Here is a 20,177-nt window from a genome sequence, read left to right as displayed (position 1 = left end):
GTCCCCCCTTGATGATTGATATATGCCACGGTTGTGACATTGTCCGTCTGAAAACAAATGAATGATTCTCTCTTCAGAAGAGGCCACGACTGAAGAGCTCTGAAAATCGCACGGAGTTCCAAAATGTTGATTGGTAATCTCGCCTCCTGAGATTCCCAAACCCCCTGCGCTGTCAGAGACCCCCATACCGCTCCCCAACCTGTCAGACTCGCATCTGTTGAGATCACAGTCCAGGTTGGAAGAACAAAAGAAGCCCCTTGAATTAAGCGATGGTGATCTGTCCACCACGTCAGAGAGTGTCGTACAATCGGATTTAAAGATATTAACTGTGATATCTTTGTATAATCCCTGCACCACTGGTTCAGCATACAGAGCTGAAGAGGTCGCATGTGAAAACGAGCAATGGGGATCGCGTCCGATGCAGCAGTCATAAGACCTAGAATTTCCATGCATAAGGCTACCGAAGGGAATGATTGAAACTGAAGGTTTCGACAGGCTGAAATCAATTTCAGACGTCTCTTGTCTGTCAGAGACAAAGTCATGGACACTGAATCTATTTGGAAACCCAAAAAGGTTACCCTTGTCTGAGGAATCAATGAACTCTTTGGTAAATTGATCCTCCAACCATGTTCTTGAAGAAACGACACAAGTCGATTCGTATGAAATTCTGCTAAATGTGAAGACTGAGCAAGTACCAAGATATCGTCCAAATAAGGAAATACCACAATACCCTGTTCTCTGATTACAGATAGAAGGGCACCGAGAACTTTTGAAAAAATCCTTGGAGCCGTTGCTAGGCCGAACGGCAGAGCCACAAATTGGTAATGCTTGTCTAGAAAAGAGAATCTCAGAAACTGAAAGTGATCTGGATGAATCGGAATATGCAGATATGCATCCTGCAAATCTATTGTGGACATATAATGCCCTTGCTGAACAAAAGACAGAATAGTCCTTATAGTTACCATTTTGAATGTTGGTAATCCTTACATAACGATTCAATATTTTTAAATCCAGAACTGGTCTGAAGGAATTCTCCTTCTTTGGTACAATAAAGAGATTTGAGTAAAACCCCAGCCCCTGTTCCAGAACTGGAACTGGCACAATTACTCCAGCCAACTCTAGATCTGAAACACATTTCAGAAATGCCTGAGCCTTCACTGGATTTATTGGAATGCGAGAAAGAAAAAATCTTCTTGCAGGTGGCCTTACCTTGAAACCTATTCTGTACCCTTGTGAAACAATGTTCTGAATCCAAAGACTGTGAATCGATTTGATCCAAATTTCTTTGAAAAATCGTAATCTGCCCCTACCAGCTGCGCTGGAATGAGGGCCGCACCTTCATGTGGACTTGGGAGCTGGCTTTGGCTTTCTAAAAGGCTTGGATTTATTCCAGACTGGAGACGGTTTCCAAACAGAAACCGTTCCTTTAGGGGAAGGATCAGGCTTCTGTTCCTTATTCTGACGAAAGGAACGAAAACGATTAGCAGCCCTATATTTACCCTTAGATTTTTTATCCTGAGGTAAAAAAGTTCCTTTCCCCCCAGTAACAGTTGAAATAATAGAATCCAACTGAGAACCAAACAATGTATTACCTTGAAAAGAAAGGGAAAGCAAAGTTGACTTAGAAGACATATCAGCATTCCAAGTTTTAAGCCATAAAGCTCTTCTAGCTAGAATAGCTAAAGACATATACCTGACATCAACTCTGATGATATCAAAAATGGCATCACAAATAAAGTTATTAGCATGTTGAAGAAGTTTAACAATGCTATGAGAATTATGATCTGACACTTGTTGCGCCAAAGCCTCCAACCAAAAAGTGGAAGCTGCAGCAACATCAGCCAAAGAAATAGCAGGCCTAAGAAGATTACCTGAACATAAATAAGCTTTCCTTAGAAAGGAATCAATCTTCCTATCTAAAGGATCCTTAAAGGAAGTACTATCAGCCGTAGGAATAGTAGTACGCTTAGCAAGAGTAGAGATAGCCCCATCAACTTAGGGATTTTGTCCCAAAACTCTAATCTGTCAGATGGCACAGGATATAATTTCTTAAATCTTTTAGAAGGAGTAAAAGAATTACCCAGATTATTCCATTCCCTAGAAATTACTTCAGAAATAGCATCAGGGACAGGAAAATCTTCCGGAACAACTACAGAAGGTTTAAAAACCGAATTTAAACGCTTATTAGATTTAGTATCAAGAGGACTAGAATCCTCAATTTCTAAAGCGATTAAAACTTATTTAAGTAAAGAACGAATAAATTCCATTTTAAATAAATATGAAGATTTATCAGTGTCAATATCTGAGACAGAATCCTCTGAACCAGAAAAATCCTCATCAGAAACAGACAAATCAGAATGATGATGTTCATTTAAAAATTCATCTGAGAAATGAGAAGTTTTAAAAGACCTTTTACGCTTACCGGAAGGAGGAATAACAGACATAGCCTTCCTAATAGATTTAGAAACAAAATCTCTTATATTAACAGGAACATCCTGAGTATTAGATGTTGATGGAACAGCAACAGGTAATGGAATATTACTAATGGAAATTGAATCTGCATTAACAAGTTTATCATGACATTCATCACAAACTACAGCCGGAGGAACAGATACTACAAGTTTACAACAAATGCACTTAACTTTGGTAGAACCAGCATCAGGCAGCGTTTTTCTAGAAGTAGCTTCTGATCCAGGGTCAATCTGAGACATCTTGCAATATGTAAGAGAAAAAACAACATATAAAGCAAAATCTATCAAATTCCTTAAATGACAGTTTCAGGAATGGGAAAAAATGCCAATGAACAAGCCTCTAGTAATCAGAAGCAAAAGAAAAATGAGACTTAAATAATGAGAAAAAAAGGTGGAGACAAAAATGACGCCCACTTTTTTTAGCGCCAATAAAGACGCCCACATTATTGGCGCCAAAATGCTTTTGGCGCCGAGAATGACGCCACATCCGGTGACGCCGACACTTTTGGCGCAAAACGTCAAAAAAATTACGCAATCACGAACAACTTCCGGCGACAAGTATGACGCCGGAAATGACACAGAAATTTTTTGCGCCAAAAAAGTCAGCGCCAAGAATGATGCAATAAAATGAAGCATTTTCAGCCCCCGCGAGCCTAACAGCCCACAGAGAAAAAAGTCAATTTAAAGGTAAGAAAAAAATTGATTATTCATATGCATTATCCCAAATAATGAAACTGTCTGTCTGAAATAAGGAATATTGATCATCCTGAATCAAGGCAAATAAATGTTTAAACACATATATTTAGAACTTTTACATAAAAGTGCCCAACCATAGCTGAGAGTGTCACAAAAAATAAGATTTACTTACCCCAGGACACTCATCTACATGTAGTAGAAAGCCAAACCAGTACTGAAACGAGAATCAGTAGAGGTAATGGTATATAAGAGTATATCGTCGATCTGAAAAGGGAGGTAAGAGATGAATCTCTAGGACCGATAACAGAAAACCTATGAAAAAGATCCCGTAGAAGGAGACCATTGAATTCAAATAGGCAATACTCTCCTCACATCCCTCTGACATTCACTGCACGCTGAGAGGAAAACCGGGCTCCAACCTGCTGCGAAGCGCATATCAACGTAGAATCTAGCACAAACTTACTTCACCACCTCCAAGGGAGGCAACGTTTGTAAAACTGATTTGTGGGTGTGGTGAGGGGTGTATTAATAGGCATTTTGAGGTTTGGGAAACTTTGCCCCTCCTGGTAGGAATGTATATCCCATACGTCACTAGCTCATGGACTCTTGCTAATTACATGAAAGAAACATAAATTTACATATATACACATAGAAAATATATATATATATATATATATATATATATATATATACACACACACACTTACACATATTCAGAAAGTATATATATGAATGAAATAGTTTATTTTAATGTACTAATGTTCTGTTTGGTGAACAATTTTTTAACCCTTACAATTTACGCTAGGTCTTCACTCTCACTAATTCTCTGAGTGCAAATTTTGTTTGCGCTTGAGTACACCCGTTTATGTTCAATTTGTAATATGTGTGAAAGTTAACGCAGTCGTGATATTGCTTATCGCAACCTACACTAACTGTATAGCACGCCACTTGTAATCTAGCTCTCTAATGGAAGTTTCTTCCATGCACCATCCACCCTCTCTGTGAAGAAGGGCTTCCTACTCCTGAACCAGCTGCCCTTCAACTTGAGATCTTAACCCCTTGTTCTGGTGTTGCTCTCCCTTCTCTCCTCTAAGCGGTACATATTTAGTTCCTTAAGCTTTTTTTTTTTAGACAGAAAGATAAAGCAACTCTGTGCAATGTTTCTAGATTCTTTCTCAATCTCCCAGATGAGTATATTTTTTCCTCTCTGCAATTACCTTTTTCATTGCTCGCTTTCTGTAGTGTTACAAGAGTTCCAAGGACCAGCAGCCTCACTTAGAGATTCCGTTGCCACTCTGCAGTGTTGCGTATGTTCCCAAGGATGGGCGGCGCAAGAAGCATGAGCTGCGCTTTTGTCTTCCTAATGCAGAGATGTTGGTTCTAGCTGTTCAAAGTCAAGAGCAAGCTGAAGAGTGGCTTAGGGTAAGGGCTTGGACAGGTGATTGGAAAAGTTATGTTAAGTTAATATAGAATGTGATATTGTTAATAATACTAACATTTACATCACTTAAAATATAATTAATAGTTTTTTAGCTCATTACTTTTTGGTATTTACCAAAGAAATACCCTTTACTGCATATGCTTAAAGGGGCATAATAGTTTAGCAAGGACGTGATCTAATTCATTAGAGCATGTCATTTTAAGACTATTAACCCTGCACTTCTTTTTTTTAAGCCACTTTGTTTTATTCATAATTAATCCATGAGCAGTTGATCAAAGAGTCCTGGAATATGTTCTGCATTTCTAAGGAGTATTACCTTGTCCTTAAATTATAGTATATTACTTATCTGCAAATAAACATATATAATAATGGTGAATTTTGTAGAAAAATCATAAATATTATAATATGACCCTTTAGTCTTTTTTACTGCTATACATACCTGTTTTCTTTCATGATTCAGGTGCATCATACAATTTAAAACAGCTTCAAATCTATTTTTATTATTAAATTTGCTTCATTATTTTGGTATCCTTTGTTGAACTAGCAGCAATGCACTATGGAGAGCTAGCTGAACACATCTGGTGAGCCAATTAAAAGTGGCATATATGATCAGCCACCAATCAGCAGCTAGCTCCCAGTAGTTCCTGAGCCTACTCTGTATGTCTTTCAACAAAGGATGCCAAGAGAAGTAAGAAAAAATAGCAGTAAATTGGACAGTTGTTTAAAATGGTATGCTCTATCTGGCTTTGTACTGACTGGCAGTGTGCCTGAACCAGGTCAGTGCTAAATAAATAATAAAGAGCACTCATTTTAAAATGATCATAGGTGATAACATTTTATTATTATTTAAATAACTGAAATAATTGAAATGTTTGTATTATGTATAGAAATAAAATATTATGTATATACACCTGAAAAGGTGAGGTCCAAAGTTTGTCACATATATATTACATGCTAAAAAAACAAACTATAAAAGATCAAATATAAAACAGTGATGATGTTTATATTTGGATGTATAATAATAACTCAGTTTATCTTATGTTTATAGGTTGTAAAAGAAGTTAGCAGCCCTAATACTGTGAATTTCCCTAACTCACCAGCGCTCCGACACAAGCTAGATCTGGACAAGGTGAGGCCTCCTCCACCCAAGTCTGAGGAATGTTTTATGTATATTGTTTTGTGTGAACTCTCAAAATCTGTTTCCTTGTTATGACTACTAGGTAAACACAACAAACCATTTCATTAGAATAAATAATATCCAAAGGGGGTGCTCAAAACCTCTAGAAACCTAAATAAATACACCATGAATTTGTAAAGAAAATTGTATGTGAATAAAAAAAAGCAATATGTGAAATAAGCATAAAACGTATGGCCACAAATACATTTAGAAAATACAATTGAACAAAATAAGAAATAATAGCTCTGGCAGCGCCTCCTCACAGAAATGGGTTATAGTTCACAATGCAGAAATCTAGAGAAACAAAAGCACTGGGGGCACCACTTAGAATATTAAATGGCTTCAAATGGAATGATACTCACAATATGATGCCATCCAATAAACTGGTGTAATTCAAGCAGGCAGAAACTTCAGAGTTGATGTGAGTGGTTCCAGTTTCAGAGAGTGTTTACCTGAGTAGGAGTTAGCTGAGAGAGATTTAGGGCTCGATGATATATTCTTCGCCAGCTCAAACCTTCTTTTTCTCGCTGACACTCGCAGGGCTGCCCCGGTGCAATGATCGTAAAAAACGGGCAGTCCCTGCGAGTTGCGAGATGGCTCCTATTAAAAGTAATGGAACTTGCTGGATAGGGAAACTTCGCTCCTTAGTGCAAAGTTAGCAGGGAGAGCACTTTAAAATTAAAATCCTGCAGCCAATATAACTCATATTATGCTGCTTTCTGCGTATAGCATCTTACATTCGCCTATATTTTAGTATGCATTTGTTTTCTATTGGTTCGTATTGTTTTGGCAAAAGCTTGCCACCTTTTAGTTGGCGAGAAAAAACTGTGATATCTGCAGTGCGAAGATCTTTATAGAATTGCGCTGGGATTAGTGAGACATTTTCATATACGCCCATGGAACGCCCATTTTACGAAAAAACAACAATTACGCTTTTAATTTTGTATTTATAAGTTCATATTTCTGTGTGATTTTTGCACATTCAGTGTACTACAATTACGATTTACGCTGTGCAAATTTAATTTGATTTATTCCTGTGTAAATTACATACTAATTTTACTTTTTTGTTAACATACGATTTTTGGTGAAGAATTTTGTTACGATTTTTAAAGCACCGTAACAATACCATTTTTCCCTGCTTATTTTTGTGTGAATAGTTCAAATATTTGTTTTATATAATGTTTAAAATATGAATTAAGTTGTGCACATTTCATATGAAAATGCAGTATACGCCCTTTAGCAAGGCACCCTGTTTTGAGGGTAAAAAATGGCTTTAGATCATTCCACCAGGGAAATAGAAGGACTGGCATTCATTAATGATCTCGCCAGCCCAGAGAGCTTTCAATCATCGAGCCCTTAGTCTCAGCCTCCATGAATCACACATGTTTATTGGGTGGCATTATAGTGTGAGTACCATTCCATTTGTTATGACTGCGGCCTGTTTTGATGGATGTATTGGCAAACTGAATGAAGCTAAAAAGTTACGCAAACATACACATAATACTTTTGCAAGGCTCGTCCAGCTGATTGGAATTGGGCTATATGTGCAGCCAAAAATCACCAGCTAGCGCCCAGTAGTGTATTGATGCTCCTGAGCCTATCTAGGTATGATTTTTAACAAAGGATACCAAGCGTACAAAGTGCATTTGATAATAGAAGTACATTGGAAATTTGTTTTAAATGTAAGTTATGCCTGAATCATTACAATTTAATTTTTACTTAAATGTTCCTTTAAAAAGACTTAAATGTGAGTTGTAACTGATTAAAACCTTTAAAATGAAATAAATTACTTTTGCACGTTTTCTACATCTTACAACTCACCTGTAAATCTGCATTTCCATCCCTAAGTGGCATCAATGCCAGTAACAAAACCCTGTAAACTGACATTACCCACATCCATTTTCCCATGCACAGCATTGTGAGTAGTTGTTACCCTCATTCACCTAACAAAACAAAACAAAAGAGCAGAAACAGGGGCAGATTTATCAAAGGTCAAATGCCCCCTGATGCCCCTGTTCCTGCACGAGCCTTCAGATTCACCGGAAACAGCAGTTAAGAATACGATCGGGCTGATTGACACCCCCGGCTAGCGACCGATTGGCCGCAAATCTGCAGGGGCCGGCATTGCACAAGCAGTTCACCAGAAAATCAACCCGATCGAGTATGATCGGGTTGATTGACACCTCCCTGCTGGCAGCCGATTGGCCGCAAATCTGCAGGGGGTGGCGTTGCACCAGCAACTCACAATAGCTGCTGGTGCAATGCTGAATACGGAGAGCATATTGCTCTCCGCATTCAGCGAGGTCTGGCGGACCTGATCCGCACTGTCGGATCAGGTCCGCCAGACCTTTGATAAATATCCCCCACAGTGTATATATAGATATATACATAGATATATATAGATATATAGATATACTATATACAGTGTATATATAGTTATATTGCAATAGGGTGCTGGTGTTTTAATTTATTTACAAGCAACCATGTAAAATATAAAATAGTTTTTTTTCCCTCTCAGCAGTAATGTCAAAAAGTAAGTTTCACCTTTAATGTGTTCATTTTTTATTTTTTTCTAAAAGAGATTATCCCACGATAAGACATCTGATTCTGACAGTGCAGCCAATGGAGACAACAGCTCCCCTAGCAGTGGGAAAGAAAACAGGGAACATGGTAAGTCCTAGAACAATTAGCTGTAACTGACATGAGGTCTCATCTTTCAAATTCAATTTATAAAGGAAAGAAACTGAACATAGTGAACTTCTGTTATAAAACTCGTTGTCCATATTACAAGTGCAGAACAGCCAATAAACAGGGTTTAAAAAAATGATCCAGAGCATCTTAAAGGGACATGAAACACAAACATTTTCTTTCATTATTCAGATAGAAAATACAATTTTAAACAACTTTCTAATTTACTTATAATATCTAAATTGTTTCATTCTCTTAGTATCATTTGTTGAAGTAGCAGCAATTCAATACTGGTTTCTAACTGAACACATGGATGAGCCAATGACAATTAGTATATATCTGCAGCCACCAATCAGCAGCTAGAACCTAGGTTCTTTGCTGCTCCTGAGCTTTCCTAGATAAACCTTTCAGCAAAGAATAAGAAGAGGAAGGAAGCAAATTAAATAATAGAAGTAAATTGGAAAGTTGTTTAAAATTGTATTCTCTATCTGAATCATGAAATAATTTTTTTGGGTTTAATGTCCTTTTAATGCGGCAGAAACCTTTTTAGTGCATGCTATACTTTTAATGGATAGCACAGTGAGCGCTACTAGCATGCTCATTGCACTCGTGTTACAAGTGGTGAGTGTTGTGCTCAAGCACAGTGCAAAATACCACTGTAACAATTAACGCCATTTAAGACCTGAGGTAAACCAACCATTATTATTAATTGTATAGCACAGAACTACCTGAAGAACTACTTGCGCATCATTAGCTTAGCACTCCCTCGACTTAGCGCCCCCTCGATTTAGCGTTCAAGCTATATCAAACATGAATTTTACTGTGAATCCCTGTAAAAGTCTATTATGTGAGGGATTTAATCACACACAAATGTTAGAGCACCCTCTAGACTAAGGGGCCTATTTAACAAATGTCTGTCAGACCTAATCCGACAGTGCGGATCAGGTCCGACAAACCTCGCTGAATGCGGAGAGCAATACGCTCTCTGTATTCAGCATTGCACCAGCAGCTCTTGTGAGCTGCTGGTGCAACGCCGCCCCCTGCAGATTCGCGGCCAATCGGCCACCAGCAGGGGGTGTCAATCAACCCGATCGTACTCGATCGGGTTGAATTACGGCGATGTCTGTCCGTCTGCTCAGAGCAGACGGACAGGTTATGAAGCATCAATCTTTAGACCGCTGCTTCATAACTGGTGTTTCTGGCGAACCTGCAGGCTCACCAGAAACACGGGCCCTCAAACTCCATCCGAAGCTTGATAAATGGGCCCCTATTGCTCAAGTGATAAAACATTACTTTGGACTTATAATATGATCACTAAAATAGAAGCACTATTTATTGCACTATTGCTATTGATAGCATTTTGCATTCCACCTGTAATCTAAGCCATAAAGAGTTATATAATATTGTACTCGTGAGAATTAGAGTATAAGGTTCTGCACTAAGGTAATCTGTGGTGTCTTCATAATCAATTCCTCCTCCAAGTACCTTTCATCTACATGCAAGAGGGAAAAATGAAAATCCTTTATAGTGTAAAGCTATTCAACATTAATATATTGTACCTGAGAACCTACCTCCCAAAATTCTGATTAGCTCAAATGGGACTTGGAGGTGTAGCCAGTGTGGTCTGAGAAGGACTCAGGGTGGTCCTTGGGGTGTGGTTTATGGTACTGGAAAGAATCAGGTGGTCAGATGATACAGTTGGTTAATCAACCTCTTGGGATATGAGAAATGTCTCCATTAGGTATGTATTTTCTCCAAGAAATCAATTATTATCACCGCATTTATATGCTGTGTAAAGGATACACACAAAAAGTAAAAAATAATAATGCAGATACACAATTATTGTAATATTTGATATAAATTAATCTTTTTTATAGTTTCTGTAGTAAGAGATAATGGAGGAAGAAATTAACCCCACAGACAGTTGGTAAAATCCAATAGCATAGTGTATGAAGTTATACCCTGGTTGTCATTAGTGCAATACTATTTATCTCTTAATATTTGTATATTCAGTAAAGTATCTTAAATGGAAGTCACACTATGTCCTATATTTGATAAGTAAGAGCAATGTATCACCTGTTGAGGCCATTTGATTAAGCAGTAATGAATGTTATTTTTACAGGTAAATCTCGGAAGGGAGGTCTGGCTGACTTGAAAGGCTCCATGAGCCGGGCAGCTGGGAAGAAGATAACCAGAATTATTAGCTTTTCTAAGAAGAAGCAGTCAGTGGAGGAACATCACACATCATCTACTGATGAGGATATACCCTGCTGTGGTGGGTATTTTTAAGGTTGTTGTACCTATTAATTTCTCAAGCCATTCTCTGCCTGACATATGTATGTATGTATATACTCATTAACTTTACATGCATGCATAGTCACCTCCATAATACTCTACAGTGTTCTAGTAAACATATCATACAAAGTAAGTATTAGATTAAAATGTCTCAGGGAAACAATAATTTGCCATTTTAATGGCACAGATTTACCATTTTGAGGGCCTAGAGTAGACTTGTTAAGGACCACTCATAGATTAATTTATGCTTCAAGCACCTAGGGGTAGATTAATTAGATGTTCCTTCAACAAACCTTTGCTTGTTTTTTTCTCTACTAGTATGTACACTTACTATTCAGGAAGGTTCTCCTCTCAGAGACATATCCCTAGGCAGTTGCCTAAATTAAAGGGACATAAAACATTAGTTTTAGCAGGGGGATATACAAACACACACACACACACACACACACACACATATATATATATATATATATATATATATTTCTTTTCTCTTTTTTTAACTTTCATGCAAACCGTTAACTTGTCCAATTCCACTATATGATTAAAAACTTAAAACACAGACAATAATGTATCATTAAAAGAAAAGCTGATTAAAATAGTATGTTGTAACAATATTTGAGATGCTCAAGTAAGAATGAGCAGAGCATAATATTTGAATATGTTGTATAATGCACATTTAGTTTGTAGCTTCTTTTAGTTCATTTATGTCTTCCTCAATGTCACATCTTTGTGTAATGTACCACAGTACAACAGTACGTCGCAAGGTATAGTCTTGTAATTTTAAAATGAACATATACTTATAGCATTGAGCTGTTCATGACTTCATTTGTATATCTTCTGCTGTATCTCTCATTTCCTGTCACTTCCTTCACTATCCTCTGCAACAGGTTACCTGAAAGTATTAGTGAACCAGTGTTGGAAGGAACGATGGTGTCGTCTAAAGGGTTACACCCTCTATTTTCACAAGGACCAGAATGACCTTCGCACACATGTTAACGCTATTGCACTGCGAGGATGTGAGGTGTCACCAGGCTTTGGACCTCAGCATCCTTTTGCCTTCCGTATCTTACGCCAGGGCCAGGAGGTTTCTGCTTTAGAGGCAAGTCTACTTATATTTATGGAATTTACAATAGTAAAGCTGTCTAGCGCAGTGCATCACAAGAGCAAACATACGGCTAGATTACGAGTTTTGCGGTATGAGTGAAAAAGCAGCGTTATGGCTCTTTTTCACTACCGCTGGTATTATGAATCTTGCAGGTTTAGCTGCACCGCACACTTTTTTGGCCGTAATATAATGTAATTACCGCAGCTTTCAAAAAGTCCTTTTTCAATGGGACTTTCATAGCGCGGGTATTACGAGTCTGCCTGGGAGGCCAAAAAGTGAGCGGTACAGCCTATACTGCCAAGATCAATACTGTAAACTGAAAGTCAGTAGTTATGAGTTTTACGCTACAAAGCTGTAACATAAAACTCATAACTAAAGTGCTAAAAAGTACACTAACACCCATAAACTACCTTTTAACCCCTAAACCGAGGCCCTCCTGCATCGCAAACACTAAAATAAAATTATTAACCCCTAATCTGTCACTCCGGACATCGCCCCCACTATAATAAACATATTAACCCCTAAACTGCCACACTCCCTCATCGCAAACACTAGTTAAATATTATTAACCCCTAATCTGCTGCCCCTAACATCGCCGACACCTACCTACATTTATTAACCCCTAATCTGCTGCCCCCAACTTCGCCGCCACTGTACTAAATTTATTAACCCCTAAACCTAAGTCTAACCCTAACCTTAACACCCCCTAACTTAAAAATAATTAAAATAAATCTAAATAAAACCTACTATCATTACCTAAATAATTCCTATTTAAAACTAAATACTTACCTGTAAAATAAACCCTAAGCTAGCTACTATATAACTAATAGTTACATTGTAGCTAGCTTAGGGTTTATTTTTATTTTACAGACAAGTTTGTATTTATTTTAACTAGGTAAAATTAGTTACTAAATAGTTATTAACTATTTACTAACTACCTAGCCAAAATAAATACAAATTTACCTGTAAAATAAAACCTAACCTGAGTTACACTAACACCTAACCTTACACTACAATTAAATCAATTACCTAAATTAAATACAATTACCTAAATTACAAAAAACAAACACTAAATTACACAAAATAAAAAAGAAATTATCAGATATTTAAACTAATTACACCTAATCTAATAGCCCTATCAAAATAAAAAAGCCCCCCCCAAAATAAAAAACCCTAGCCTAAACTAAACTACCAATAGCACTTAAAGGGACATTATACACTCATTTTTTCTTTGCATAAATGTTTTGTAGATGATCTATTTATATAGCCCATAAAGTTTTTTTTTAAAATAAATGCATAGTTTTGCTTATTTTTAAATAAAATTGCTCTGATTTTCAGACTCCTAACCAAGCCCAAAAGTTTTATGTGAATACTGTCAGCTACCTTCTCCAGCTTGCTCCTGTTGTGTAAAGGGTCTTTTCATATGCAAAAGAAGGGGGAGGGGGGAGTGTCTTATTTTCCACTTGCAGTGGGCTCTCCAGCTGCCTTTTCAACAGAGCCAAACTGACAGCTTCTAAGTAAGTTTTTAAACAGTTTTATACTGGATTTTTATATCAGTATCTGTGCATCTTATTCTTTATAGTAGTGTCTATTACATGCAGTTATATGAAAATGAGTGTATACTGTCCCTTTAAAAGGGCCTTTTGCGGGGCATTGCCCCAAAGAAATCAGCTCTTTTACATGTAAAAAAAAATACAAACAACCCTCCAACAGTAAAACCCACCACCCACACAACCAACCCCCCAAATGAAATCCTAACAAAAAAAACCTAAGCTCCCCATTGCCCTGAAAAGGGCTTTTGGATGGGCATTGCTCTTAAAAGGGTATTTAGCTCTTTTTCAAGTGCCCAAACCCCTAATCTAAAAATAAAACCCACCCAATAAACCCTTAAAAAGCCTAACACTAACCCCCGAAGATCCACAGTTTTTGAAGACCTGACATCCATCCTCAACGAAGCCGGCAGAAGTTTTCAACGAAGCGGCAGAAGTCTTCATCCAACTGGGCAGAAGTCTTCATCAAACCGGACACAAGTCTTCATCCGGACGGCATCTTCTACTTCCATCCGGCGCGGAGCAACTCCATCTTCAAGACATCAGGCGCGGAGCATCCTCTTCAATGGAAGTCTTCTTGCAGAATGAAGGTTCCTTTAAGTGACATCATCCAAGATGGCGTCCCTTGAATTCCGATTGGCTGATAGAATTCTATCAGCCAATCAGAATTAAAGGTGAAAAAATCCTATTGGCTGATGCAATCAGTCAATAGGATTGAGCTTCAATCCTATTGGCTGAGCCAATAGAATGTGAGCACAATCCTATTGGCTAACTATTTGTTATATTGTAGCTATCTTAGGGTTTATTTTACAGGTAAGTATTTAGTTTTAAATAGAAATTATTTAGTTATTAATAGTAGGTTTTATTTAGATTTATATTAATTATATTTAAGTTAGGGGGTGTTAGGGTTAGGGTTAATAAATGTAGGTAGATAGCGGTGATTTTAGGGGCGGCATATTAGGGGTTAATAAGTGTAGGTAGGTTGCAGCGACATTGGGGGCGGGAGATTAGGGGTAAATAGATATAATGTAGGTGCTGGCGATGTTGGTGGGTTAATAAGTATAATGTAGGTGTCGGCGATGTCGAGGGTGGCAGATTAGGGGTTAATAAATATAATGTAGGTGTCGGCGATATCGGGGGCGGCAGATTAGGGGTTAATAAGTGTAAGATTAGGGGTGTTTAGACTCTGGGTTCATGTTAGGCTGTTAAGTGTAAACATAAATTTTGTTTCCCCATAGGAATCAATGGGGCTGCGTTACAGAGCTTTACGCTGCTTTATTGCAGGTGTTAGGCTTTTTTTCAGCCGGCTCTCCCCATTGATGTCTATGGGGAAATGGTGCACGAGCACGTTAAACCAGCTCACCGCAGCTTCCAGCAGCGCTGGTATTGGAGTGCGATATGGAGCTCAATTTTGCTTTACGCTCACTTCTTGCCTGATAACGCAGGGGTTTTTTTAAACCTGTAATACCAGAGCTGTAGGGAAGTGAGCGGTGACAATAACTTGCAAGTTAGTTCCGCACCCCTCATAACGCAAAACTCGTAATATAGCCGATAGTTATTTAGTTAGCAAGGAAAACTGTGTTAATTTTATAATTTTCAATTTTGACAAAGAACTCCACCTTTTTACATTGGTTAATACATTATAATGCCCTGTAATTTTCAGTGAGACAGTGTGGGGGGCTTGTTTTGTCATTTGGCAAAGAGCGCAACTGCTTAGGGGATTTTAAGGGATCTTGTATGTTCAATCACAGAATAACATTTTTTCAGTGAGTTTATAAGATATGTTTATCGGATGGCAACAGTAAGTTATCATGCTAGAGGTAATGTTACCAGAAAATACACAAAACTCTAAAATATCCTGTACTTAGTGAATTAAATCTATCTCTGCTTGCTCAAAATAGTTTAGAATTTCTTTAGTGTAATTTTATCTGTCATTTCTATGGGAAGGTCCTTCCATTTATCAACTGTTTATATTTCTGTAAAGAGGTGCATTAAAACATCTTAGATAAGAGATAGATACATGTATCTGAAGCTCTCAGAAATATGTTGCTTTAAGAGACTTAGTGCCCTAAGCATTTTTTTTAACTAGAGTTGCAGGGTCAGTAGTGCTAAAATGACGTGCTTTAATGAATTCATGTAGTTTTTTTGCACTAAGCTGTACCTACTATAATTTCATTGTGCAGATTGCATCAACCTTTAGCTATTTCTTCCTCTCCCATTGTAGGCCAGCTGCTCCGAAGAGATGGGACGTTGGATTGGGCTGCTTTTGGCTCAGACAGGCTCCAAAACAAAACCAGAAGCCTTGCACTATGATTATGTGGATGTAGAAACAATAGCCAACATTGTCACTGCCGTACGCCATTCCTTCCTGTAAGTGGTAACGGGTGAGAGGGGACAGCTTAATGCGGCACAGTGTGACACAACAGCAATATATTATTCAGTAGCTGTGAACATGTACAAATAAGAAGAAATACATTGTGTTTTTTCTTGCTCTATGCTGTTTATGGGTTCCTCATCCTCACTTATGTAGATCAGCAACCTAAGCAAAACCTTATAAGCTATAGTACAAATGAATCCACACGAGAATAAAATATAAAAAGGAAGTATAAAAATAACTTTCCTGTTTGTGACAGGGAAATTATGTTTATCCTGTCTTACATAAACATCTGAAGCTATCCTTTCTAAACAGATGTTTGTACTATCTATAATAATTTCTATATAGAAGGAGCACATTATTCATCAATTTGGAGCTGTAACCTTCTTTAATATACAAATAAAGTCACAGAGACACGTCTTCTCCCTGCTGCAATATTTATGTCGGTTTTAACATAGGTTCCACAGCCATCATAGAATTGCATTAACCAACTTCTCCATTCTATCAGTTCCAGGAAGTATACTAAGCCATTCCCTTTAAGTGCAAGATAACATAGAGAGTCAAAATCATCAGAGATGAAGGGCTGTGGGTTCGGTAGAATAAAGGCCACTTAAACTTCTCCTTGCTGCACATTTACATACAGTCTTAGTAGGGAGGATTCTTGAAGTCAATGGGAGTACACATCTGACTCCAGTCTCAGACCACAGGACATGGTATTCTCTGTTAGTCTCATGCACAACAGTGTTTATGGTGCCGATAGGTAGGCTGGCGATGCAGGCAGTTGAGTGTGAAATCAGCAAATTAGTGTCAGGAAGACAGCTTTGTAGGGGCGGAACTACCATTGCTGCAGAAGGTGCAGGACCTAAGTACTGGGGGGGGGGGGGGGGCCCATAGCAGCAATTCTATGCATAGGTGTGTGCAGAATGTGTACAATCCTAATGCAGGAGAGCCTTTTATTAGTGCAGGTTGCAGATCCATCCTATCTGTCCTGAAAATCATTATACAAAGCAGTGTGTTACTGAGTTACCTTTGGGGGGGTGGGCCAAAAAAGATTTTCCCCAGGGTCCTCTGTGAAGCAGGTCCGCAACTGCAGCTGTGTACCATATTTTCGTTACTCACAAGACAACTATTAAAACAAGCGGCTTCCAAATGACTGGGATGAGGAGGTTCCTAAGCGATTGAGGTATTCGGCTCCTTATCTGTCACCATATCCAATGGATAATCAGGTGTTACAGGTGTTTAATTTGTGACCGGTTTTGGCAGGTAGTGGCAGCCTGACTATGTTCCTTTCACAATGTTGTGTTTGCGTTGCAGTTTGTCAAGCCAACAAAAGCTCTTCCTAAGCCTCTCTGCCCATTTACAAATCCTGTAGAAGTTCCCCCATTGCCACTGATTCAAAAGTTAACAGCAAGGTGTTCCATCTGGAAAAAGTACAAGTGATTATATGGAGCAGACTGTACTGCTGTAAAGCCCAAACAGCATTAGTACTAAATGACTCCTCAGCAGCTAAGAGATATTAAATCTTGATCCAGGAGGTTTCCTGGGCACACTATTTGCCAAGGGAGTTAGGGATGGTGAAAAGTGTGTATTTCTGTTAAAGATTGGCAACTGGCACAGAGCAGAATAAGTCAGTGGCCACCTTTGTGCACCGTCCACCGGAAGTCTCAAAAAGCCTTTTAGAGAGTTGCTGTGGTAAATTAGGGATGGATACAAATTAGATATTGCACACATCAACCAATAGCTGTGCAGCACAAAGGAAAACCAGGGTTCTGAATTCCATGGATTACACTCCAGCCCCTCTAAAGACAGTGGAAAGGCTACAATTTTCAGATTGAAATATAGGAACAGCAAGCAAGATAAATAATAAAAGTGCATTCAAAAGTTGTGCATTCTTAATTTTGAATTGTATATCCCTTTAAGGACTTCCTATATTTACATTCCTATTTTTCTTTTTCTTTAAGGTGGGCAACATCTTCACACAGCAGCAGTAGTGATTCACGGGTCTATGATGATGTCGCATATGAGAAGGTATATTAATGGTTTTCTATATGTCATGTTTTAGTCATAAAGAGATTGACAACAGTGTTATTGAGCCATAGGGGCCGATTTACTATGCAGCGTATGCTGCAGTTTCCGCGTGAGCCTTTAGACGTTAAGAAGCAGCGGTCCTAAGACTGCTGCTCCTTAACTCGTCTGCCACCTCTGAGGCGGCGGACAGCAATCATCCCGATCGGATACATTGGCCACGAATGTGCAGGGGACGGCATTGCACAATCATTTCACTAGAAATGCTTGTGCAATGATAAATGCCGGCAGCGCTACAGTGAATAATGTCCATCCGCACATTCATAAATTGGATTCATAAAGTTGAATTATAAGCAAATATTATCCTCCACAGCGTATCACATTACTAAAGTTATACCAGTGATTCTCAACCAGGATATGGTATTGGAGCCTTTAGCTAAGGGTATTGCACAAAATGGCTGAGGCTGATTCCTAATTACTTATGGTATATTTAATTTCATAAAAGCACTCTATTTAAAGGGACATGAAACACATTTTATTTCTTTCAGGATTCTGATAGAATTTAAAAAGACTTTTCAATTTATTTCTATTGTCAAATCTGCTTAATTTCCTTGATAACCTTTGCTGAAGGAACAGTATTGCACTACTGAAAGCTAGCTGAACACATATAGTCAGACAAACACAGGAGACAAATGTGTGCATGCACCAATCACCAGCTGGATGCCACTAGTGTAGTATATGTGCATATTGTTTTTCAAAAATGGATACAAAGAGAACAAAGTACATTTGAAAATAGAAACAAATTTAAAAGTGTCTTAAAATGATATGCTCTATCTGAATCATGCAAGTTAACCCATTAGACAAACAGGAGCAAGCTTGAATCTATAGACATCAGTATACATCTAACACTTTGGGGCTTGGTTACGAGTCTAAAAATCAGCACAATGTTATTTAAAAAAATAAGGAAAGCTATACATTGTAACAAAAATACTCCCAGATAGGCTATATAAATGGATCATCTACAAAATATTTAAGCAAAGAAAAATGTAGTGTACAATGTCCCTTTAACACGTGCATTACAAGTTGAAAGAAAAAGTTAGTGCTCAAGTGAAAGACTTCTGGGGGTTCATTTATTAATGTGCGGACGGACATGATCTGATATAGTGGATCATGTCCACCGCACATCGATAAATGTTGACAGCATACGCTGTCGGCATTTATCATTGCACCAGAAGTTCTGATGAACTTAGAAGCTCCCAGTTTATGACTGTTGATGAGATAAGGCTGGGACTCCCTGTGAAAAGGGCTAGGAAATCAAGATGAGCAGACCCTCCCCCCTACCTTGCATATGAAAAGACCCATTAGACAAACAGGAGCAAGCTTGAATCTATAGACATCAGTATACATCTAACACTTTGGGGCTTGGTTACGAGTCTAAAAATCAGCACAATGTTATTTAAAAAAATAAGTAAAGCTATACATTGTAACAAAAATACTCCCAGATAGGCTATATAAATGGATCATCTACAAAATATTTAAAGGAACAGTATACTGTAAAATAGTTTTTCCCTTAATGTGTTTACAATTGCTTTTTTACCAACTGCAGAGTAAAAAATGTATGAAAATTTGCTTTTTAAGGTTTATTTCTGTATATTAAAGCTCTGATTTTGTGTTTTGAAGCCACAGCCTAATAAAATAGGTTGAGCTTGTAGGTATAATCAGATCTCATTACTGTATCACATTGTGCACATATACCTGCTTCTTTATCTTATATCTGTCCATAAAACAATCACCAGTACTTGCAGAAAACAATGGAAAATCAACATTTTATTACCTTATCTCTGCTATATCCCACTGGGAGTATAATTTCTTCTGCTGGCTGTGTTTACAAAGCTTATCTATAGCTGGTACGCGCAGCCACAAACTTTCAGAATAGGTGGGGATACCACATGCTAAATTAACAATTTCAAATGCCAATATAAGGGTAAAGGAGCTACTTGTAAACAATTTAATACACTCCAGCAGGTAAAGTGGATCATTGGGAACAAATTAAAGGGGAGAAAATTTTTGAGTAAACTGTCCATTTATTAATGTGCGGACGGACATGATCTGATATAGTGGATCATGTCCACCGCACATCGATAAATGTCGACAGCATACGTTGTCGGCATTTATCATTGCACAAGAAGTTCTAATGAACTGCTGGTGCAATGCCACCCCCTGCAGATTCGCGGCCAATTGGCCGCTAGCAGGAGGTGTCAATCGGCCCGATCGTATTCGATTCGGCGGATTGCTGTCCGCCACCTCAGAGGTGGCGGACAAGTTAAGGAGCAGCGGTCTTAGGACCGCTGCTTC

General features: G+C 38.2%; 1 protein-coding gene across 1 annotated transcript in view; it reads left to right on the top strand.

Annotated features, from left to right (window-relative positions):
- The window catches only part of AFAP1L1 (actin filament associated protein 1 like 1), a 158,560-nt gene that overhangs the window by 82,929 nt on the left and 55,454 nt on the right, over positions 1-20,177 (top strand). Inside the window, exons 7-13 of the mRNA XM_053717107.1 lie at positions 4,410-4,589; positions 5,657-5,737; positions 8,365-8,455; positions 10,596-10,748; positions 11,656-11,867; positions 15,648-15,793; positions 17,759-17,825. Coding sequence (XP_053573082.1) covers positions 4,410-4,589; positions 5,657-5,737; positions 8,365-8,455; positions 10,596-10,748; positions 11,656-11,867; positions 15,648-15,793; positions 17,759-17,825 — 930 coding nt within the window. The remainder of the gene's footprint in view (positions 1-4,409; positions 4,590-5,656; positions 5,738-8,364; positions 8,456-10,595; positions 10,749-11,655; positions 11,868-15,647; positions 15,794-17,758; positions 17,826-20,177) is intronic.

This window comes from Bombina bombina, chromosome 6 (genome assembly GCF_027579735.1).
Source record: "Bombina bombina isolate aBomBom1 chromosome 6, aBomBom1.pri, whole genome shotgun sequence".
Classification (NCBI taxonomy): domain Eukaryota; kingdom Metazoa; phylum Chordata; class Amphibia; order Anura; family Bombinatoridae; genus Bombina; species Bombina bombina.
Note: the sequence above shows the minus strand (reverse complement) of the source record. Positions and strands in the feature narration are given on the sequence as shown.